The following is a 25,612-nucleotide window of genomic DNA, read 5'->3' as shown; positions in this document are numbered from 1 at the left end:
GCCTTTGAAGATCAGTGTGTTTAATGTTTCTAACCCTCATTTATGTGGCAAAGAACATTCACTTGTTTTTAGATAGATGGAGACAAGACTCTTTAAATCAATTTGAAACAGCTAATTTTAAAATTCCAACTGCTTTAAAAATCTTTAAGTCTTTCAGATAAATTAGAAGAACAGTTTTCAGACTTTTAGCCAGGCAGCATTATTTGTGCATATTAGAACTTTAGCAGTGAGATGGCTGTTCCTGGCAGCTAACCCGTCTGGAAAGAAAGTGTGAATGCAGCCTTTTTTCACCTAGAATCACTAAAATGTTGTCCCATGTTTTCTCTCATATTAACTGTATACCTATCCCAAGAGTTCATGGGAACCCAGCACATGAGCTATCTACAATGTTTTCTGTGAATCTGCCCAGGCACATAGACTACAACAAAGCTTCTATGGAATCCATTTCCCTGTCTTCGCAGATTCCTGGATTTCAAAGTAGTAATGAATGATGGGGGACACCATGAAGAATAACTAGTTCCTTCTATAATAAGGGAGGCAAAAATACAGCCTCAGCATAAAAAAATTGTTTTCAAAACCATCCTTCCTGAAAAGGAGACACTGAAGTTCAAGAGTGAAGTCAGCTTTCCAAACCACATATTTCACAGCACAGCATAGACATATAATCTCAAGATACTCTACTGAGCATTGGTTATTTCATGTTCAACAAAAGTTATATTAATGTGCGTGTCAATAACAGGATTGTTATAATTACTATAAAGGATATACCATAAAATAGGTTGGTATAGATTCAATGTGAAAACTCTAGAAATGCAAATAAACTAGAGACAACTTGTCAATATACAAAAACTAAATTTGTGATAAATTACATGGCATTTAAGGAAAGATAATATGTTATGTTAATTCAAAATATATAAAATAATTTGTTATCTATAATGGTTATTAAGTAAACATCAGTTGCATGTATGACAATTTTATTGATGACAAAGCAAGAAAATGGTGAAATTTCTCAGGCATTTTCAAGACTGGTTCAGATTACAAAATGGTTCCTTTGACAGTGATGTTTCCTTTATTTTAGAGCAGACACCACTAATGAAGTAACATCCCTTGAACATTTAGCAAATAAAATGATCAGCAGATGAGGAGTAATGACTTTGGATCAATTGTCCTTTGTGAATATAAGAATGCTAATATTTAATTTTGACACCCATTTGGCAATTAATGGGTCCACTAGCATTTTAATTATCCTCATGTATACAACGGACATTTTTGTAACATAATTTAAAATAAAATACATTTAGTCAGATTTATAAGCAAAGCAATCTGAAATAGAATTTAAGAGTATGTGGGTGCTGTTTCTTAAAAGAAAAAATTATCTTGGTGATTATAGATCCCTTTGTTCTCATACAAATTATGCATTTAGCATGTTAATCTACTGTGATATTTTCTTGATATGTGTGTTCATCTTGCATATGCTTCTGCTTTCTTTTGCTTCAATTGTATTACAATTCATTCTAATACACTGTTATGTATCCTTTGAAATGATAATATTCCCTTTCTTAATCAATAAGTTCAGAATAAATATAAAATTAAGAGGTCACACAATATCAATTATTTTATGTGGACATTTTCCTTTAGTCTTTTTAATTGATATGTTTTCAGTGGTTAGTGAAGTCAGAATCCTGTCACGTTTGTTTGGCCACAAACTGATTTCTACATGTCTGAACAATAACACTCAGGCATGTTGGGAACCCCAGCTGATCAGAGGCAAACTATCTCAGTCCTCATCTCTTCCTTCTCTTATTAGATAATTCAACTTCTTGCACTATTTCAACAACTCAGTGAAAAAATACCTCCCTCAGGTGGTACAAGATTGTAAACCCAGATACTGTGGATGTTAAGGCAGGACGATCACAAATCCAAGCACTGCTTGGGCAACATAGTAAATTTTAAGCCAGTTTGGTCAATTAGCACAATTCAACCTCAAAAAATGTAAAATATGGTAGAGAATTGACCTAGGATGCACATGTCACATGGTTGAATCTGAAGTTACAATCAGGAAGTAAGGAAATCAAAAGGAGTAGAGGAAAGGAGAAATTTCACTGAGTCAAGACTCCAAGGTTTCATCTCATCTACCCTGTTGTCCTCAGCATCCTTCATATTTGAGTATTTCCTCAGGGTATCTATATGTTTGAGGCTAAGCACATCAGACAAATCTAAGAAATATCTGATGCATTAAGTATGTACTTTCTTCTATTTTAAATTAATTTTTCTCTTATTAGTATCATCATAAGTCCACCTAATTTTATTTTAATCATGGTGTATATCTGAGAACCTGCTGTATAAACATGGTTTTAATTGCTGATTAAATGAGTCTAAAACTCTAATAAGTCCATGCAATATTCTCAACATCTGTATACCATGATCGATTAGGATTATGGATATAAAGTTGGGAGCAGGTATTACCACATTCAGTTATTCCAAATCATTTGATTGGCAGGCACAGGTCCCACTGCCCCAAAAGTTATTTGTGACATTAGTGCATATTTGCAGACTGAATATCCAAGTGATTCAGTAAGGTTTACACCACCAACTACATACCTTAATAATGTATTACTATGAAGATTTTATATATAGCATTGCCTCTTGAGAATGATTGCAGTTAGCTTAATGACATGAGAAGTAGATATTACTGTTATGCATCTGCATCACACACTTTTTTAGAAAGGAACAAAATAAAAATACTTAACAAATGTAATTTGGTTATTTTCTCATTTTTAACCCTGGTGAAGTCACTTTTTACTTATACATAAAAGCACTGATAAGAGTTTTGCTGAGAACTCAATGTTTAAACACATACACTCTGCCTCAGTGAGAAACTATAATGATTGTATAATTATTGGCACTAAATTTATTGCATAAAAGTTCAGCAGGTGGATGCCATCAGTGTTGTTCTATTTTCTGAGGAAAGCATCCTGGATTCAGATGGTGTTCACTACTCCAGCGAGGATAAATGATAAGTCACTGAAAGATGCTCTTGGGTGAATTTGTAGTGTAAAAGGATTGAGGCAGAAATGGAATGAATAGCATCCGTTAAAAATGATATGTGTTGTGCTGTCTGCACATCAGTCAGCTCATTGTACGAACTTGGATAAAGGACTATCTTCATTGCATACTAATGGCCTCTATTAAACCTCATGATAGTCTTCTACCAATTCTGGGAACAGAAAGAAAATAACTCCCAGAGTAAGCATTCCAATCATTTTACTCTTTAAGAGTCAGGTCAATTTATTCTGAATATTCTGTCTAAATGTGAATATATGTACAGAAATGTGAGCTTCAGGACAGAGGAGTCCAAATTTTGCCTTAGCTAAAATAAAAATTGCCATCTTGCTTATTGAATGGGCTGTCAGTCTTGCAAGGTTATTAGGCACTTCACTTACTGCAGTTTTCTTCATCAGAATTATCGCTGCAGTCATTCTGGCTATCACACCTCCAGTGATCTGGAATACAGTTGTTGTTCTTACACTGGAATTCATGAGGTCCACACGTCTTTTTATCTGTAAGGAAAGAAGCTGAGTTTGTGTGGTTTGCTTCCATTAAGACATCATTACAATATTCTAACTGCTATATCAATGCATAGCATAGCATATCTCAGGAACCTTAACTTCCGTTACTGACTGAGAGGCATTCCAAGAGGAAAATGAGCTCAAGTGCTAAGTCCATTTGACCTTCTGTACTTGTTCCATGTTACTATGCAATAATTAGAGAGCAATAAAACCTACAAGAAATGTTTACACTAGTAATGTCAAAATTGTTCCAAGCTATAATTCTGTTTGATATCCACTCTGCTTCTATATAATGTAACAAAATATTACTAATACAACTGAGGGTTTTTCCTGTAATGTTTCACAAAGAGCTTACAATCACACATTAAACATGTACAGTCAACCATCTGCCCATTAATGTATCCACAGCCTACCTGTGGCTAAGTACATGTTATTGGTCAGTCCTGGCCATGATCCACTCATAAAGTTGTAGATTATATAGGATGATTGTACATTATCCAAACATTTTAGGATTAGAAGCCTTTTATGTTTTAGAGAGTTTTCATATGAACTTTTACACCTGTGTAAACATGATGAAGCTTTCTTGGCTAGCTTCTCTAGCTACCAAGGATAAAAACAATTCATTTATTTTTCATAATAATATATACCATATATATTATATAATATATAAACATTTGCAATTATGAATACATAACATATACCATATAAATAATATGTACAATATATAAAAAGAATATAACATGTACACTTATGTTTTATATGCAAAATAAAATTTTATACAGCCTTTTCAATGCTCCCATGTTGTTACCTGCATCTGCCACCAAAAGTCAATTGTCAAATTTTCTTCTTATGGCACCAAAATCATGCTCATAATCTGGTAAGCATTGAACCATTTCAGAACTTAGACTTTCAAATTTGGGATGCTCAACCTTTATCAATGCCTCCCATTATGCGTACAAAGCAGGAAATGTCACTCTACACAGACCTACAAGCAATTCCCTGAAATATTAGCAAGGCTATGATTTTACATGAAACCAATAGAAACTCATTCAAGTTTAGGATTCTGATTAATTTTCAGGTGAATTGCATGGCAACACTGTCTACCTTTGATGGGGTTGTCCTCCTGTATATATGTTTCTCTTATTGTTTAATAAATAAAACACTGTTCAGCCAATGAGGCAGGAAGATAAGTGTGTCTAGGAGACAAATTCTGGGAAAGGTAAGCAGAGTGAGCCCACCAGACTGAGTGAAGATGCTGCTGGAGGAGTAGCACCATGCCAGGCATTACTGGGAAATCCACAGCTTCATGACAATATATGGATTGAAATCAATGGGTTAATAATTAAGACAGAGCTAGTCCACACAAGCCCTAGTCATCGGCCAACAATAATTAATAAAGCCTCTGTGTGTTCATTTGGAGATGAAGTGGCAGCAGGACCTAGGTAGGACAAGACAACCTCTTGTAATATAGATACCTTTACTACTCTTTTAGTACTTTATGTAAGTCCAGATCAAATTAATATGAGACAAGTAAACCATAGAAACAGGAACTGAAATTATAGTTTTTACAGTTCTCTGGTGTAGATCTAATTACACAGAGCATGGGCCAGTGCCTTTAAACTTTCACTGATCTTTGTAGAATTAAACTCAGGGATTTTGGATGGACTATGTAACAATAATATTGACCTTGATCAATGATTTGGACTGACTTCATGTTTTTTTATAGGTACAGGAATACCACTATTATTTATTTTTATTGGTGTATATTCATTATATATAGATGTACTGGGTATCAAAAGGACATTTTCACAGAAATACATAGTGAACTTTAACCAGTTCCCCCACTTTCCCCTCCTCCCCCCAGTCTCTTTAATCACATTCCTACTTTTAGGTGGTATGCACATACATGCTTTTATATGTCTTTATTAAAGCAGGACTCCACAAAGAGGAGAAAACACACCATATCCATCTTTCTGATTCTAATTCAATTTGCATATTATGATCATCTTCAGTTGTATTTTTTTTGGGGGGTGACCTAATTTTGTTCTTTGTGGCTGAATAATATCCCACTTCATATGTATATCAACTTTTCCTTCTTAATTCTGTTTATAGGCAGTATCAGCTATTTTGAGCAATGCTGCAATAGTCACCCATGAGTAGATATCTCTCTGTGACATGACAACTTGTTACAAGGGTTGCACAGCTGGACCTCATGGTAGTTCTACCCTTAGATTTTTGAGGATCCTCCACACTGATGTCCACTGTCAGGGGGACTAATATACAAATTCTCAGTAGCAGTGCATAGCCTTTTCCTTTTCTCCATATCCTCACCAGCATTTGCTGCTATTGGTTTTCTTGATGACTGCTATTCTGATCAGGGGGAAGTAGAATCTCTCTGCAGTTTAATTTGCATTCCTCTGATGGTAGTGATGTTGGACATTTTCATTTGTTAACTAACCATTCAGACTTGGGTTTTTTTTAGTTTTTTATTTTATATATATATGAATTACAAACAAGATTGAATTACATGAAGATCCCATTCCCTTCTCCCTCCATTCCTCTTCCACCACCACCCCCAATTAAAATCCTACCTATCATATGTCCTTTCTTCTAATCTATACCTGATTCAAAATTTCTGCTTCCTCGTATCAAGATATTAAAAAATCAAAAACAAATTTATAAGCTGAAATTCAACATTAGGACATATTTTTCTTTTATATATGTAGATCAACTTCTCAGACAAAGTTAAGTTAGGAACATGAAGTGTCCCTGGAAAGACTCACAAACTAAATGCTTGAGGCCCCCATCTGGTGGAACTGTTGCTAGATGATTGGATCCTGAGTATACCAAAAATCACAACAGTCACTGTAGCCAAATGATTATTAGGAGTTGGGTGCTTTTTGGAGTGAGTAGGTCACCATGGTCCTGAACGCTATATTTTGTCCCTGGATTCTTCCTTGAGTGGGTCAGTGGACTGTAGGAAGTGAGCAGCTTGGTTCATTCATTTACCTTCTGCCTTCATGTTCTTACCACTCTTGGGCCTAGACGTCATATGGCTGCATACTGAAACTTTTTTCTTTCTTTCATGCTATTAATGTCAGATATTGTGTTGGATATTATGAAGATCTGATTTGTATAGCCACACCTGAGATGGGCAGGGAAGTTTATATTTTTAAACCATTAAAATAAGTGAGCTGAAAGTGGCAGTAGTTATTGGGGGATGGCTGTTACTCTGTATTTCAAAAATGCACAGTGTAAACTTTTAACTCCAATTGGTAATGAAAAGCAAAGTGATTTAGGCATAATTTAGAAAATTAAATAGTAAATATCTATTCTGAACTCAGCCCAGCTCCTGGCTAGGCATTTAAATAAACACAATCACTCTCAATTCCCATAATACTCTAATGAATGATTATTGCATTTATTTAAATAAAGGAAAATCATAAACATCAGATAGTTTAAGTAATTTCTCCAATCTTACAAAGGAGCTCAATAAAGAAACAGGACTTTATATTCAGCTAGTGCTCTGAAACAGTTTACAGAAGGAAATCTCATGACAGAATTTATATGCAATGTTCTTCTGAAAAAAAAGGACTGCCTGTATTTCCCTTCTATCCTTCCTGCTTGCCTGCTAATGATTACTCAGAAGCTAATGTGTGCCAACAGCAGGAGCTACATTTAGTGTGTTATATGTTCCCTGTTATCTATCTATCTATCTATCTATCTATCTATCTATCTATCTATCTATCTAAAGACAAATTTATAATCTTAAGATCTCTAAATTAGTTTTGTATTACACACATTAGTCAATAATTAAATATACTTCCAATCTTATAATTTAATAAATGACTGAAAAATGAAGTTTGGTACTCAACATTTGGGGCAAATTATTTCATTTTGCCAATTAAAAAACTCATCTAGAATATGCCTATATATAAATATTAATTTTATGTATCCCTTAACATACATTGTTTAATATTTTAAGTAATGTTTTGAAAATGCATATAAATATAAAAAATCAGAATCAGACAGAAAATTTGGAGTATGACCTAATGTTATGTCAGCAGCTCCAGATAGGGCAAATCCTAATGGTGAAAACATAAGTTTAGCCTAATTCTAGTGTAAAATAATGATTTTTTGAGTTTTCCCAGAAGTGTTTTAAATTTATTTTTATATTATGGTATTATGATTATTATTTGAAATAATTTACAAATATAGACCTTATTAGTAAAATTTCCACTGAAGGCATGCAAAAATTATATTGGGGAAAGGTTAATCGATTCATGTAAGACCATGTAAATTTTGTTTCCAAATTACTTAAATTTTAGCTATGAGATTACATGAAAACCATATAAACACAAACTATGTAGTCTTGTAGCACATTTAAAACATCCTATGATTGTATGTACTATAGTGTACATGTATGTAATACATATATGCATGTATCTCAAAAATATCCTAATTATGTTTATTGGTATGATAGAGCATTTTATACCAGCAGCTTTCGGTAATGAAAGGAGGGTTTATTTGACAAACTGTACAAGGGTACAAACTATGATAGGGAAAATAAAGTGGCAGAGGCATGAGACATCTCGTCACAATGTATATAACAGAAAGCAATAGATCCTGGTGTTTAATCTGCTTTCTTGTTTGTATGCAGTCCAGAATCTCAGACCATGGAATGACATCATCCCTATTAAGGGTGAGTATTTGAACTTCCATTAAGTCATTCTAGCAAACACCACACAGACAAGCCCACAGGTTTGTATCTTAAGTAATCCTAGATATTTTCAAGTTTAAATAAATATTAACCATAAAAACCAACTCCCAAACACATTAGTTTTAAGCTTTAAACTCTTGCTTCCATAGGCTCATGCCTATCCCATGATGCAAAATATATTCAATCCAACTTTGAAAGGCCCCTTAATCTTTAAGAGTTGAAAAATTCTTTGAAAACTACATCATCAAAAATCTCTTCTGCAAATCTAAGTAATCTTTAAATGTGAGCCTTTTAAAACCAAAAGCTTGTTACAGAGATCTGGTATACAACAACACACAGTAAACTTTCCATTCTAAAAGGGAATGTAACACAGCAAGAAAAGATCAGATGAGGAGAGGACCTAATCTGAGAGGGAAATGCCAGCTGCAGCTAGATGTGTTGTATCTGGGGCTAGTCATGGAGTCAAACTTTTGGAGATATGCTCATATGTTTATGTTGCCTCTGGCACACATTGTCATCTGCCATTCTGTCATTCATTCCCTCATTCTGTCTTTCTTCAGCATCTCTGATACTCTCTTTGATTCTCCCTCTCCCTCTGACTCTCTGTCTCTCTCCCTCCAGTTTTACTTCATACAGCCAGCTTATCCCATCTATCCTAAAGTCCTAGCATTTCTAATATCCTGGGAACTTCACTGTATTTTAGGATAGAATTTTGCATTTCCACACTGTGGTATTCTTTCAGGGACGCTAGCCTTGCAACACACTGTCTGACCTCAACAAGTAGCCATGCCTAAGCCTCCATGTTCTCCTTACACTTGCATCCACCATTCCTCCAACACCAGCACCTTTTTGATGTTGCTGACAAGTGTTCCTTCAAGGGGCCACAATCCACAATCACTTAATCTCAGTTCCATCAGTCTTGATTTTGCTGTCTGGGAAATGTCCCTTCCCGTGGTTGTGGAGGAACAGCCCACACAGTAGAATCCACAGTCTATGTTCTTAAGTTTCATTTGGATTTTCACAATGGAGCACTGTCTTCCACACTCTTCCTCTCCCTTCTGCTCACCTTCTTTGTCCTTTCTCCTGCCCCCACCTCCCTCTTTGATACAACAATCTGAAGTATTTTATTTTTATAGTTTTTCCTTTTTCTTAGTAACTTTAAAAATGCTTTTTATGTTATCATAATTACACTATCTCTTTTTCCCCTTTTGCTTTCCTCCCTACAATCACTCCCATGTTGCCTCCACCTTAACTTTTAAATTCATGAGCTCTTTTTAATCATTGCTGCACACACACACACACAGACACTATATATATATAGTGTTCACCTCATATAGTACAATGTATATACTGAGCATAAACATCATTTATATACTAAGTATAAACTTGGTATACGTTTTCAGGGCTGCTCATTTGGTATTGGATAATAAATTGGAGTTCCTTTGCCAGAGGAACTGTATTCTTCCCACCACTGCTCTCAGAAATAGTTAGTTGCTTGTAGTCCCACCTGCATAGCTGCCTAAATGTGACCTGAAGAAGAATAATACCAAGCATCTGAGACCTCAACCCTAGACAAAACCACAAGAGTCCTAACTGTTTTAACAATTACAGGTGTTTCCTCTGCCCCTCCAGATCTGAAATTTTTCAGTAGGTCGCATTTCTTTTCTTACCCAAACTTCAGTATTCTCAGGTCTTTCTGTTTTCGTTTACTGTGAATGAGAATACGCAACAAAGACAAAGCATTTCATAGTTTGAATGCCCCCGTGTTTAAAAATTTCTTCCACTTAACATCGCTTTTGAATTTAGTTTCAATCATTTCAGGACAAGGAAGAGTATGGCCAGAATTTTTTTAGCCCAAACATAGCTCAAGTGGCCTACATCCCGGTTCTGAATAAAGACTTGTTGTCTGAAAGATTAGGAGTTGGGTCTTCACTGTTACCATTGCTTTTGATTTCTAGTATTCTAGGCTCCAAAGAGAACAGCCACTAATTTCTGCTTATAGGATTCCAGGACTTCTCAAGACCACAGTTGCAAACCCTGTCATATTTGTTCCTCAAAGAAGTTCCAGAAACTTGCAAACAACAAATTTATCACAGTACCATCCATAACTTACTGGTACTTGTTTTTTGTATCACTTACTCTGTTTTATCAAAGGATCTGACATTAAACTTCAAAGAAGAAAGAGAAGAATAGTTTGGGTTCACAGTCCATCAAGGCAAGGAGACATTTTGTTAGGAGTGGGCAGCAGTTCATCACTGCATTTACTATCTAGAAGTAAAATGATCAATATTGGTGCTAAGCTTGCTTTCTCCTCTTTTATACAGTTCAGGGTACCAGCCCATGGAATGTACTATTTATGTTTAGGTGTCCCTTTCTACCTAAATTAGCCCAACCAGGAAAATTCATTCTAGACTTTCCAAGTCTTATTTCATAGCTTATTCTAAGTACTGTCTAGTTTAGCGATGAATATTAACCACAGAAATGAAGAAACTACCCTTGCCCAAACCCTTGCCCATACCTGAAATCACAGTCACTAGGGAGCAAGATAATATCAGTATGTATTAAATACAGCTTGGTGATTTCATTAAGCAAACCATGAGGATAAAATAACACATGTACACACAAGCATACACACACACACACACACACACACACACACACACACACACATACACACACACACACACACACACACACACATTCACCATACAGTATGCTAGACTAACATCAGTTCTCATTATATCTAGTGTTTAATCATTAATTAGAAGAGTTACATGGCAGTGGAACAATGACTTTCCCCTCAGCATTAAGAACATAGCAAGAATAATTATAGGGTTTTAAAATTCTTGAAGGTTTGCCTATAAACTAGGAGGTACTCCTACAAATATAGTCATCCTATAAAGGTAGGGTAAGGCATCCTCAAAGGAGAAAACTATTTGTATGCACTATAAACTGTATTACTTTATGCAGAGGCATATATCTAAGAATAGATAAGTCAGTGGCCATACAGTAATGTCTCATTAAGGATAAACTGGAGAATTCTCCTGTCTTCAGCAGTGAGAGAGACATATAAGCAGCTCTTTGGACCCAGAGGAGTGTATGGATGATAAGATAACTGCATGGATACCGGAAAGTAGTATAATATGAGATTCTTCCATAGGTAAAATATATTTATATGTGTATGCAAGATTCTCAGAGGGAAAAATAGAAAACATTGCAGAAAGAAACTGAATAATTTTGAGGAAATACAGATGCACAATATTCAGCTATTTGAAACCTCAGTTATTAAACTGTTTTCACTAACCTTATACTCAGCTGATTTAGTAAGTACCACAAATCCATTGTTACCCTTTGAATATATAGATATAATTCCAATGGCATAATAATCTCTAGAGAGCAGGAGAATGTGCAATATATGATTTAAAGAACTGTTTTAAAACTATTGTAATTATAGGTATAGAATATTGAATGAATGGCTAAGAAGTATAACACCTAAGCTCAATAGTTTTCCAATAGCAGTCCTTTTCAGTTTAATACAAGGTGGAATTTTTCATAGATACTACTGAATTTATAAACATAATTCAATTACATATGAATCTATACTTAAATTATGCTTAAGTGATAACACCAATTATAAAATGTATGGATTATAAAACATTTTTAGTCTTTTGGTAGGAAAGAGTTTCAGAAAAAGACCTCAAAAAACAATAACATTATGAAAATTAGAAAGTTGCTTTGCTAAATAATTTTATGTCAGCTTTCATAAAATAAAGTCATTGTGAAAGAAGGAATCACAAATGAGAATTTGGTCCTATCAAAGTGCCTATGAGAAAACCCATGGAGTAATTTTTTGGTTGAGTTTTAATTGAAATAAAATTAAATCACTTTATTCCATCCTTTTTCTCCCTCTAGTTTCTCTCCCCTAACATATCTCAAAACTCTCCACTACCCCCACTCTCATATTGATAATCTCTTTTTCATACTTATTATTGTTACGTGTGTGTGTGTGTGTGTGTATGTGTGTGTGTACAAACTTAAATACAACCTGCCCTGTCCTTACACAATACACATAAGTGTATGTATACACACACATATACACACATGTATATATGGGGAATGTCTTAAATGAAATTAACACATTTGGAGTGATCATGCCTTAAGCAAGCACAATAGACTAACTCCAGTATAGGCACTAGAAAGCTCATTTCAAACAGTTGGTCATGGCAGTCCAATTTACTTACAAAACAATATAGATTATTCCTGTAGCCCTTGGTTGCAAATTAGGTTTCCAGGTGTATCTTTATTTCTGAAGAGAGTGTATACTTAGGACACAGACCTGACATGACCTCAGATGATCTAATCTGATAATATCTCTTCTGAGGTCTATTTTACATGCTTCCAGAAAATACCTTAGAATCTACTAAAGGGGGATAAGAGTTATACAGCTCTACCCCAGCTGCCACACTTATGAAATACAACAATTACCAGAATGGCAAGATATGCATAAAGATGCAATAGAGGGCACTCACATGTGGGTGGCATACAACACTGTCTGGACTTAAGGCTCATTCTACAGGAGGAAAATCATGCCTAGTCCTGGGAAACAAGGCAGCTTCTCTGGATTATTTATGTTATGTATCTTAGAAGAGAATCTAGTGCTAACGATTTTTAGACTCCCATAATTCCTTACTACAAACTAAGTCTTATCCCTATAACCAAAGATAAGGGTAGCTACCACCTCCTATGAAAGAAACTGATCTTTCCACCAAAGACCATCACAGAAAATTACAATTGATTGATGATTGATGTGAGTAGATCCAGTTCCCAAAGGCAAGTGCAACAACTGGATGGGTAGTTTTAGATGCTTTTAGAAGGCAGACTGAGAAAGCCATAGAAAGGAAGCCACAGAACAGTGTGCCTTCTTGGATTCTGCTTCAGAAAGGGTGATTTCCTTGGGTGATAACAGGCTATAAGATGGGAACACAGGAAGAGGGGGGAGGGAGCTAGGAGAATGAGAAGGGAAGAAGAGGAGTGATGCAGAGGACATGAGGGAGCAGAAAGGTTGAGTCAGGGGAAGAATAGAAGATAACAAGAATGGAGATACCATAATAAAGTGAGGCATTTTAGGTTTACAGAGAAATCAGGCACTAGGGAAATGTCTGGAGATCTACAAAGATGACACCAGCTAACAATCTAAGCAACAGAGGACAGGCTACCTTAAATGCCCTCTCCTGATAATAAGATTGATGACTGATTTATATGCCACCCGATAGCCCTCATCCAGTACCTGGTGGAAGTAGAAGCTGACACCCACAACTTATCACTGAACTGAACTGGAATCCAGATGCAGAGAAGGGCAAGTGAAGAGCAAAGGGGTCCAGACCATGCTGGTGAAACCCACAGAAACAACTGACCTGAACATTGGGGAACTCTTGCTCTCCAGACTGATAGCTGGGATACCAGCATGGGACTGATCCAGCCCTCAGGAACTTGGATTTCATTGAAGAAACCTTGGAAATACAGGACCTCCTATAGTAGTTCAGTACTTATCCCTAGCATAGTTGTGGACTTTGGGAGCCCATTACACATAGAAGAATACTTCTTGAGCCAAGACACACGGGGCCCAGGACCTATCCCAAAGGCTATGATAGACTCTGAAAGCACCCTATGGAAGGCCTCACCACCCAGCAGGAGCAGAAAGGATATGTGATAGGTAGGGTTTCATTTGGGGGGTGGTGGTAGTGGAGGACAGGAGGGAGAAGGGAACTGGGAATGTCATGTAAAACAACCTTGTTTATAATTCAAATAAAAAAATCTGAAATAAGATTAGTTTTCTAGAACATTTAAGATTTCTGTTAGTGTTTGTATCTCTGAAAATTAATTTCATGTTAACTTCTCATCAACTGAGATAATGTCATTCAATAAGCACTTACACAATTTATTTTTCCATGAAAAGTAAGAGAATAAATGACTGTTATAGACGCTGAGCGGAAAAATCCCAGTTGCAGCTGGTCTATCTGGGAGCCAAGTACTTCTGTTTTGCTTTTGAAGTTTTATTTTTCTCTTCATTATTCCAAAAGAAGCAAGGGAAGCTTGCAAGTAAAACAAATTGTAAATGGCATAATTCCTTTATAAAAACGAGAATTAGGAACACACCAGCTCTGGAGAAACTCAAATAATGACATTTTCTAAATTGTATGTCATTTCAAAGCAATTGTCAGTGGGAACTTTTCAAATTTGCATTACCCATTTTTAGAAAGTGTCAAAATGAATTTTGTAATGCTATCATTCTTGACAAGAATCTGTTTTCATCTTTACTTTAAAAAATTGTATTGTAACATTATCTTGTGAACTGGGGGTGGGTGAAAGGAAAGTAGTAACAGTTTCATCTTTTGCCCCTGTGTTTTGTCTGCAAAATCTTGGCTACTCCACTTGTCTTGCTTTGTTCAAAAAATTGTTTACTTGAAAAATTATTCAGAAATATTTTACAAAGAGATTTCTATTTCTGAATCAATTTTCAGAGGAATCAATTCTCCATAATACAGAAGCATAGGTTTTACAGAGTCCTCAAAGTGCATTAGCTGCAGACCCAGGTAACAATGTTCCAGAAATTCCATCTTTATCTATTCAGCAAGCTGATGACAAAGTTTACTTATGTCTTTCCAAGTACTTATTTTGTTTTCTTTAAAAAACAAAAGAAAATAGATTGTGAGGTAATTAAAAATTGAGCCTACACTTTAAAATTATCAGTTGATTGCAACTCCCTAGTGTGTCTAACTCTGACAGTCAGAAGCAGCCATTGACTTCACACTTTCTGATGAACAGTTTCTAATTTGGATCAGTGGGAGGCAACAAGGTAGAGCAGAAGTAACCTGAAAATGAAAGACTTGTCAGAAATCTCTCTAATATGTAGCCTACTGAGTAGCATATATACAGTGAGGGTACTTTAATATTTTGTGAATTAGTTTTCTCCTCTGCTTTAACTTGAACACTAAAAGTACATATCACATTGAAGTTAAAGCCTGGCTTAATTGTGAACTCATGATTGCTGAACAATAGTAACATAGTAATATAGAAAGCACCTGATAAAAGGATAGATGTAGATGTTCATACTTTATTATCACACTGGGTAAAGGTAAAGAGGATGGAAAGTGAAATTTATCTAGAAGCTTGTGAAAATAAAGGTGCTGATGCAGTCCTTTGTATCTATTGCCATACTATAATTCTGCTATACCCCCATGGTGTAGCTTATATGTTAAGGTTTGGATACACAATGTCACCACTAGGTTCAGATGTAAAAGGCTTGCCTTCTTGCTGGTAGATCTAATCATCACTGGGAAAAGACTAACAGTGAGGGCTTACCTACATATGGATAAATTCCCAAAGGCATTCATTATTTGATAAAATTATTGAAAGGGAACAGAAAATTTCGGAGGTAGTGTCAACATGGATGAATGCTCCCCTCTCTAGGTCTCTCTCTGTCACTCTCTCTGTCTATCTGTCTGTCTGTCTCTTTCTCTCTGTATGTTCCTCCCACTCTCCCAGTCCTGCTTTACCCTACCACAAGTTCGTCACCATGACTTTCAGCCACACCATGAGCCAAAACAATGAAGCTATGAAGAAATCTCACAAACAATGAACCCCCCCCAAAGAAACCTAACTAACTGGCACACTATTTATTTTACCTGCAAAAAAAAAAGTCAGTCACTCCTTAGAAGAGTTAGGAAGCAGTGAAAATTTAAGTCAATCATGTAAACCAGAGTAGAGACAATCACATTTACCTCAAGAAAAGATAGATTAAAAATATATTTTTCAATATAATCCTTTTTACCTTTTCTTTTTAAGCTTTTAAAAGTAGTTGCTCTCCATGCACACTTTGGCAGTAATCAAAAGCTCTCTGATTGGCCTTGAGACCCAATCAACAAGAGGGAAACCATGTCTGGTACTAGAAAGCTAGCCAACTACCCAGAGCTAGTAAAGTCACAAACTTCAGAGGAAAACTTACACCCACCACTTACTAAATCAGAATAATTCCTAACTACATTCTAAATATTTGTCCTCATACTTACAGATGAGTATGGTCCTCTCCATTCATCACAGAAACCTCTTTTCAACAGAATAAAATCACTATAGCCAATTAAAATGCAGAGCTGTGGAGCTCAACACCAACTGATATATTCACTAAACAACTCTTGTGCCTAAAGATTAGAAATCATTGCAGAAGAGAGGCCAGAAAAATTATAAGAGCCAGCGGAAGGCAAGTTTGCTATAAGATTATGCCTCCTAGAAATGTTAGAAATTATACCCATCAAGTCTTCCCAAAAGGGATACCTAAACATGAGCCAAACAAGGACAAAAATAGTAGAGCACTAAAGTTAATGAGGGGAAGCCCCTAAGGCCTCAACCCTACACAAAGAACTGCAAGTAACTAAGGAATGCTGACAGCATTAGTTTTCTCTAAGGAAGAGTACATCAACTGGTATTCAACACCAAATAATAACAAATGGTCAGCTCTGAAAATATAAATACAAGTAACATTATGCTGAATGAGAAGGTTGTGTTTATATTGTAGGAACATACATTGCATACAATTATAATATATTATAAATATATAATATATATTTAACCACAAATAATGTAAAAAGAGATATTGGATTTGGATTTGAAAAAGAACAAGGAAGGGTATGTGGGAGCATTTGGATGGATGAAAGGGAAAGGAAAATGATGGAATATTATAATCTCAAAAATAATAAAAAATCAAAGTGTTTGCCCTCAAGTTTTTAATATGAATTTAAAATTAAGCCATGTCTTATTTCTAATAATTCAATTTTACTGGTAGTGTGAGTACCGTGTACTAACAATGTGATCCAGTTTTCCATTTCTTATCTGTGTATCATTGCTGCTATCCACTTCCCTCATGTAATTTGCAAGTTTACTTTTTATATGTGATAGACACAAACATATATAATTGTGCACATTGTTACTGTTATTATTTTGATTGAATTGTTCTCCCTTAGGTTAACTAAGAATAAAAAGTAAAGTTCTCATTCTATCTTCACTTACTCCTTCAAAAATAAATAAATAAAATATATTTTTCAACAAGTATGAACAAGCACACCAAATAGAAGCAAGATTTCTGGAATTACTATGTTTTGAACAAAAGTTGAAAATTATTTGATTATAACCTATCAAATATACATTAGAATTTGGGTAAGAATGTTAGAATCCACCTGCAGAGTTGGCTTAGTTTTCAAGGGAACTCACTCTTCTTCCAGAGGACAAGAGGGAATTTGGTTTCCAATATCTATGTCTGCTACTTCACAAAATTTCTGTTTCCCATTCTTGGAGATTTAGCCCTTGTGGCCTCGGAGGGAACCTATGCTCACAGCACATACCACTCCTCTCATATGCTCAGAAACATAATTTAAAAAGTAAAATAAATCTTTAAAATAAAGAGTTTTAGATTCGGTTCTAGAGATGGTTAGCAGGTAAGAGCACTTGTTATGCAAACGTGAGAATCTAAGTACAAATTCACAAAACTTACCTAGAAAGAACAAACCAGTTGTAGTTGTGCCTTTGCCAGTGACCCACTTATATATGGGACAGACGCCAGAGAATCGGGGTCTCCTTGTCAGTAGTATAGGTCCAAGTTCAGTGAGACATAATGTCCCATGGGATTAAGGTAGAAAGTGACAGACATGTCTGAGACCACCTCTGCCCTCTGTTTGTTCATAAGTACACACCCCTTACACAATACACTATAAAACCAATGCATACAGAACATATACCATGAAACTCCTCCCTGACAATATATACCACATAGCCAAAAACAAATACAAATATCACCCTCAGTACACACCATGACACACAACACACACCCCACACACATATTCCTATAGATATTCAAGGCATTCTCAACTACCAAACATTTTGAGATTTTGACAGTTTCTCACTAAAATACTTTCAGGTCTATATGTAAACTACACTAAATTTAAATGTTTTTTTTTTTTTTTTTTTTTTTTTTAGAATTGAATAGTGCTAGTGGTAAGTGTACAAGTTCCTTTCTTATGCCTCTTTTATACAAAATTATGTAAACTTGTGCTCATTAAAAAAATTGGAAATAAGAATCCATGTGTTTTCCTGCATAGACAAAGATTACATGTGTTTAGAATTTTTTTTTTTCGTATCAAAAATGTCTTTCAGATTCCATAGTTCATGTGGCTTACAAATGCTAAAGAGTGAGTGTTGCTTCTTGACTGTGGGCCAGGCTGGTGAAAGAAGAGTATGGCTTAGCAAATTGTTTGTGGTGACAGTTTTCCTCACTGGTGATCTACTTAAGGTCTCCATGTGAGAAAAACTTTTATTTTTATGTATCAGTCTACTTCAGCACAGCACACTACTCAAAATCAGAATGATTTATTTTAAGGACACAAATAAAAGCAGCAATGAAATCGATAAAGATACCAATTGTATTGGAGGATGGTGGTGAAGCCTTTTAGTGAGGGCTTGGGCTGTGACCCGGCCATTAGCCATGCCTAGGATGTCTTGTACATTTGGGCTTTTATGCAATTGTTTAGATTATGCTTTCTTGTTGATTTTTTCCTTTACATAAGTTTAATGTGTCTTTAAACATAATTTCAGTTCAATAAAAAGGTTTTGTTTCCTATATATTGTAGGAAGAGCAGAGTAACACCCTGAGATATTTTGATTACTTCAAGTGTAAAGAGGATTAAGACACTTGATACCCCAAGCACTTAACAATTGGGCTATGTATATATTTGATGTGTGTTATGTTCATGAGCTGGCTATAGGCAAATATACAGGAAACCTCCTATAACTTTGCCAGGGTCCAGCATAGAAATTCCTTCTGAGAACATTATTCTCCCATTCCTGAACCATCTCATTTTTGTAGAAAATAAAAAAAAATGTCCCTTTTCCTTTCTTCTTATGCAATTTGAAGTAGTCCAAATTACTGTACTGCCTCTGAAATTTTCCTGATAGTATGGGTCATTTTCTCCAATAAGCTGTTCAAGAATATTGTTAATTTTCTACCCACCCTAGATTTACTCCCTTTCAACTTTATTAATATTTTCTGGAATCATCTCTCCAACACATCACTTGTAGTCACATTCTAGCAAGTTCAGGTATATTCTGGGGACTAAACTTAATATCCTTCATTTAAGAAAGATGCATTGATATCTACTATTACCCATAGCACAAGGTTATAAGCTCTGAGATTTATGAAAATAATTGATACTTGTCTTCACTTCTTTTTACACCGGTGATCAAGTGGGGACTAACAACAATTTTTAAATTTCATTAGAAGGTAAAAAAGTCCTATTGAGAGAAGTAAAGGGAAGATATTGATATAAATGAGCTTATCAAGGAAAGGATGTAAAAACATAAAATTTGGGAAGTGAGCTGGGCATTTGACAGAACAAAACACTGAGTGATGTCCTTTTCTGAGGGACAGGATATTGAAGCCTGAGGCATGAGTTTTTAGGTATAATCAGAGGTGGATGGTCATGGCAATGCCAGGGGAAACCAGAATGGTTGAGTTCAGTTAACAGACAAACTAAAACAGTGAAGGGAGATGTCTGAAGGAGGGCCAGTGGAGGATGCTAAGGGCAGGTGGTAATCTGTTTCAACATCGTATTTATTCTTATTTATCTTCCTTGTAAAGAACAAGTGTATATGAACTTATTTATTTATGCATAAGTGATTTTGGGATATGCATTTAGTTTATGTCAAAAATTGATATATTTGAAATAATATTAAATTTTGGAACTGTCGGGTGAGTTATTTGGCCTGTGTATTCAGTAGTTTCTTGGCTGTGTTCTCAAGTTTACAAAGCTAGCAGTATGGCCTATTCTGACAAAGTATGAAGTAGGTGACAATAAGTCAATTAACCTTGGAAAAAATATTGAGACTGTGTAAAAACAAAATGGATATATGATTGCCTTTGACATGAAACTAATGTAGTTTTTTTTTTTTATTTCACTCATTGAATAGAAGGGCCAGGAATTTCAAACATGTAAGTCAAAATGATATTTTATTACAACATTGCTATGTTTGACTTCAACATTGTTAATGTAGTATGATTTGCTTATAAGAAACGACATATAATGCATTATATTCATAGGCTGTATCATAGAATTCTAATAGTATTTTCAATTTTGTATTTGGGTCTTAAAATGCTAATATTTATTATATAATTTATGTGAGCTATATCTAAGGCACAACTAGATTTATGTAGCCCTTTCAGTAATTAAATAAGTAAAACACAGCAAACAACCATATACGGTGCAACTCAAGTTGCTATCAATTACTGCTCTTAATGAACTGAGCTGCTAAAGAGTGAAACTTGCACCATAGTATCCAATTCTAGCAACTGAACAACCAAACACGGAACTCGTCATTAGCTACCCTTTTCCTTACTTTTCAACTTTCCTCAATCTTGTAGACTCCTAGAAGGTTAAAATTAAGTGCTTGTCAAATTTTTGACTAAGATAATTTTGTATAAAGATGGGTGACTTTACTATTAAACTTCAAATATGAAACATGTCTACACTGGGAATATTATTCCTGTACTGAGCACAATTTATGCTAGGAGACATAGAGGGACAGGATTGCGAAGCCTTCAATTACATGTTTTGTTATTCCTCAACTATGGGATATTTTTTTGCCAGAATTTGACATACTTTACACCTATATTAACTCACAAAAAATATCTTTCTTCTCTAATTTTTCTCACACCCAATTTACTTGATTGTATCAATCAGCACAGAGCATGTCCCTTACTTGACTTACAGTTCAACTAGGTGTTACCTATCAATAAATGATCACATTAGCTTTTATCTTATTTCCTCATTGACTGCATAGTCAGCAAGGTATTGATTTTTATTAAAGATTCTGCTTACAGTACATGAATGTGCACTTGGCTGCTCTCCCAGATGTCTTTAAAATCCTTAATAGTGATCTTCCTTGTTAGATGTCTTCATTCACCTTTTAATAAGCCTGCTTGCCGCCTATAATAATGCTGCCCCTTATGTAGAACCATATTTATCAGAGAGATAGCAGACATGGAAGAAATGCAAAAATTATGCTTGAGGTGAATTTAATATGAGGATTCCAATAAAGGTACCAATAAAATTCACATTTTAATATGACCATTAGACACAAGCAGCAAGTAAAATATCTCAATTGATAATATAAATCATGATTAAATCTGCATTAATTCAGCTCATTCAAACCTCCCATTAATCCATAAATTCACCACTATGAACAACAAAGAAGGAAGTAAGCTCTTCACATTGCTTCACATGTGGCAGGTAACTACCATAGTAACCTATAATACAAAAAAGGATTGAGCCTAAATCATACCTTTTGATAGATATTGATTATCAAAGCGTAATGCTCACATGAGAGCCTAATGGGAGCATGAGCATAGGACTGGTTGGATTTATTCCAGGAAAGAAAATGATGTTAGGACAGAAGAGGTAAGAAAAAGGCACTGAGTAATTTTCCAAGTCACTTCCATAAACCACATGGCCCAAAGCATACTTCCATGAAGAGGCCAGCCTTCAAAATTCAAAACTTGAAATTCAAATTCTCTTTCAATATTTGAAACACTTTTAAAACCAATATGACACCAGAAATAGAACAGTCTACATTTTAACTGAACTTATTCAAGCAGTCACAGTCAGGTTAATAACAATTGAAAAATATTTTATAAAATTAGGTTCGGTGTGAATATTTAAGAAGCTTATGAAATGAATTATTGGTTAGAACTTGGTTTGCATCCCAAGATATTTCATTATGATTCTGCAAAGAGTCTAAAATCTAAAAAACATTCCTAAATTTGAATTATGTTTGAGAGAATTTTAAATAAAGCAATCCTACCTGGCTTCTAGCCTAGGGACCATTATGAGACTGAACACATAAACTTGACAGTGGCTGGTAGTGTGAGGTCAGGAAAACATTGATCCTACTTTTGGAACTTCAGAGCTCTGGAAGTTCTAGGACCCAGAAACAGCACAATTCTGGAGTCATAGGCCTAGGTCTTTGTGTCTACAACAGAGTATGCTGTACATGCTTGGACACTTGCAGAATCTCTCCCAGGATCTTACCATGTTAGCCCTAGTTAGGAGGCAAAACCCCTAAGAATCAGTGATATATTCCACAATCATGATTAGCTTTGTTGAGATCTCGCTGTGTTTTTAGTACTTGATCATGACGCTATTCAAAGGTTAAAACTGACTCAGTAGCATTTTTATGAGATGATCATGGTCATGTTACCCCATGCTTTGGTCCACACAGACCAAGGCTTGCCTAATGTGCACAGTCCCAAATTCAGGGAATGATTTTTTTTTCTGGTGGTCATTGTGAAGGATAATGGGATTAATGATATAACAGCCTAGATGCTTATTTCATCTCAGAGCTGATCAACTGACCTATGGCACAGGTTGAAGCAGCTAAGCCACCTGGGCTCTGAGATGGGTGAGTAGCTGAAGTGTGACAAAGCCATACTCTGCAATGGATATGCAGACCACGTGTGGCAATTTCAAAGTGTTGGCCTTCCAGAAAAAGTGCCATCCAGAGCCACGCAGCAAGTACATATCACCAGGCAGAAAAGCATAGAAATATGCAAAAATGCTATGAATAGCTGTGAACTCGGGGACCCATTGGACCCCAGTGGGGTTCCCAAGTTCAGTGATGTGATGCATGCCATTTCTTCTCCAGTTTTCCTGGATGGGGATACTTGAGCTACCCCTATATATTACCTTAAGTTGACTTTTCCATTCTGCCTCTCTTCATAATTCCAGATGGTCAAATATCTTTTTTATATTTTGATTTAATTTAAGCCTTATTTGGGAAAATATTTGGTATTGGGGGAATATTTGTGGTTTTTTTTTAGTGGGGTCATTATATTTAAAAAACAGAACAAAAGGTAAACTCGGAAAACAAGCAAGATAAGGTTTGGCTGAAAAACACTAGGCTCACATGAAGACAGCAATGAAATAGAACTGCTATCAGGTGGTTCAAAAAGACAATGAGAGAAGGAATGAGGGAAAGGAAAGAGAGAAAGACAGAGAGATGGAAAACAGTTTCTCTGTCTCTGAGTACATAATTGTATACAGTGAGATCAGGTTGTTGCCCCCTATGTAGACATTTAGAGGCATCACATTAGTCACACCACAATACAGCTCAGATGTGTGAACAGAGTTCAGTGTCCACTGAAGAGCAGATAGAGCAAAGCAATATGGAGGGTTGCTTTGCTGTGCCCAAAACTGGCCATACAGAGTAGCTGCCATGCTGTGTGGCATGCTGTCAGTATTCCTTAAATCAATGTTTCTGAGCAGATCTTATCTACGAAAGAATCCAGTCTGGACCAGCTTGTTACTGGGTTCATTCAGCTTGCTTATCATCAAATAAAAATGAAAAGATGTTACTGGGGATGGAGGAAGACCCAGTCTGTGCCACCCTCACAAATAGACAGCTGCAGGGGCTATTTTCCTTTCAAATGCTAATTAGTGGATGATGATGTCGAAAGGAAAGACCCACATGTTGATCCAACACAGATCTCAGCAAGCTGTCCTTTTTGCATTTTGATGGAAATCAGGTTGACATAACAAAGATATCAATTTCATACACAAGACAACCTCACCTAAATCAAACAACATTTTCTTAATTATAGTAAGAGAATTTTGAAGTACCCCTAGTTAAGAATAAACTTAAATGTGACTTAGCTGTGTGAAAGACATCCAAGGGGCAGCCTGGGTCCTCATGGTTTAGCCTGCCTCAGGCATCTACAGGCCTACACACTGCACTAGGTAGGTGAGTGCCATTATGATGAGCAAGTATATGGTAGAGAAATGGGAGAGAAAAAGGAAGAATGGTTCATGTATGAAGAAACATGGATGCATACAACAGAGCCCTCAAACACCAACATGGTCTCAGGTAGCTGTCCAGACTCCGGGTATCTGCTCAATCCTGGTGGCAACAGGAGCAATGGACATCAAACTTGACCTTGGCTGCTGCTGAGCCATGGACCAGATGTGGTCCACAGTAACAGTAAGAGGCAGTTCTGAAATGGATAGGGTAGACTGGAATGGACTGATATTGGCAGACTGTTTGCCTCCTGGAATCAGGCTGGGTGTCTGGGTTTGGGCTTCAGCCTAGGGACACATCTGTCATACCACAGCTGGGATCTTCCTTGAGGTCCATGACCCATGTTACCAACAGTGATACCCAGGGTCTGGCCTCTACCTGTGGCCATTTTGGTATTAAAAGGCTGCGCTGCCTCTAAGGCAATGTTGGTCTGAGTGGCCAGTACTGCCATGGGGGACATGATGTATACATGATGTATACATCCATGGCCCTGCAGCAGTCAGGGTCTGTGTTGATATCCATGTCTTAAATAACCACTGACAACTATGTAGATGGCCAGGGTCTACAACACCACCTGTGACCTTGTAGGTCCTAGGGCCATGCTTCCACAGGGGCCATAAAAATCTGAGTGGCCTAAGCTGCCACCTGAGGCCATGGTGACATCTGAGCCCCGGCTGCTACTGAGGACCATGTCTGGGTACATGGTCCTACCATAACTGAGTTGTGGGTTTATGTCAATAGCCCATTGTACACCAAAGGCCACAAAGATGCCCAGGGTCTGGGCTGCAACCTGTGGCCATATTGGTATCTCACTCAGGGTTGTACTACCACAGGGTGGTCTGCACTGACCTACTGGGTCATCCTGTCATCTGGGTCTAGGCTGTTACTGTGGACCACATCTGGTCCATGGCTCAGCAGCAGCCAAGGTCAAGGTTGATGTCCATTGCTCCTCTTGCCACCAGGATTGAACAGATACCCGGAGTCTGGACAGCTACCTGAGACCATGTTGGTGTTTGAGGGCTCTGTTGTATGCGTCCATGTTTCTTATACATGAACCATTCTTCCTTTTTCTCTCCCATTTCTCCACCATATACTTGCTCATCATAATGGCACTCACCTACCTAGTGCAGTGTGTGGGCCTGTAGCTAGCCCCTAAGTAGGCGTGGCCACACTACCTGGCTCTGTATTGGTAATTTCCCACATTAGTACTCCATTGTGTAAATGCACCACCTTTTCTCTACCCATTCTTCAGTTGAGGGGCATGTAGGTTGCTTCCATGCCCTGGATATTACAAATAATGCTGCTAGGAACATAGTTGAATAGATGTACTTGCTGATGGAAGCAGAGACAGACAACCACACCTAAACACTGAACTCAACTCCTGGAACCCAGTTGCAGAGAGGGAGGAGTGACAAGCAAAGGGGGCAAGACT

The 25,612-nt window shown here is 36.4% G+C and overlaps 1 protein-coding gene across 1 annotated transcript in view; it reads right to left on the bottom strand.

Moving 5' to 3' along the window:
- LOC100773941 (low-density lipoprotein receptor-related protein 1B) overlaps window positions 1–25,612 on the bottom strand; it is a 1,050,824-nt gene that overhangs the window by 138,101 nt on the left and 887,111 nt on the right. Inside the window, exon 65 of the mRNA XM_035447074.1 lies at window positions 3,444–3,560. Within this exon, the coding sequence (XP_035302965.1) occupies window positions 3,444–3,560 (117 nt within the window). The remainder of the gene's footprint in view (window positions 1–3,443; window positions 3,561–25,612) is intronic.

This window comes from Cricetulus griseus, chromosome 6 (genome assembly GCF_003668045.3).
Source record: "Cricetulus griseus strain 17A/GY chromosome 6, alternate assembly CriGri-PICRH-1.0, whole genome shotgun sequence".
NCBI lineage: Eukaryota > Metazoa > Chordata > Mammalia > Rodentia > Cricetidae > Cricetulus > Cricetulus griseus.
This window is presented reverse-complemented; position numbering and strand designations above follow the sequence as displayed.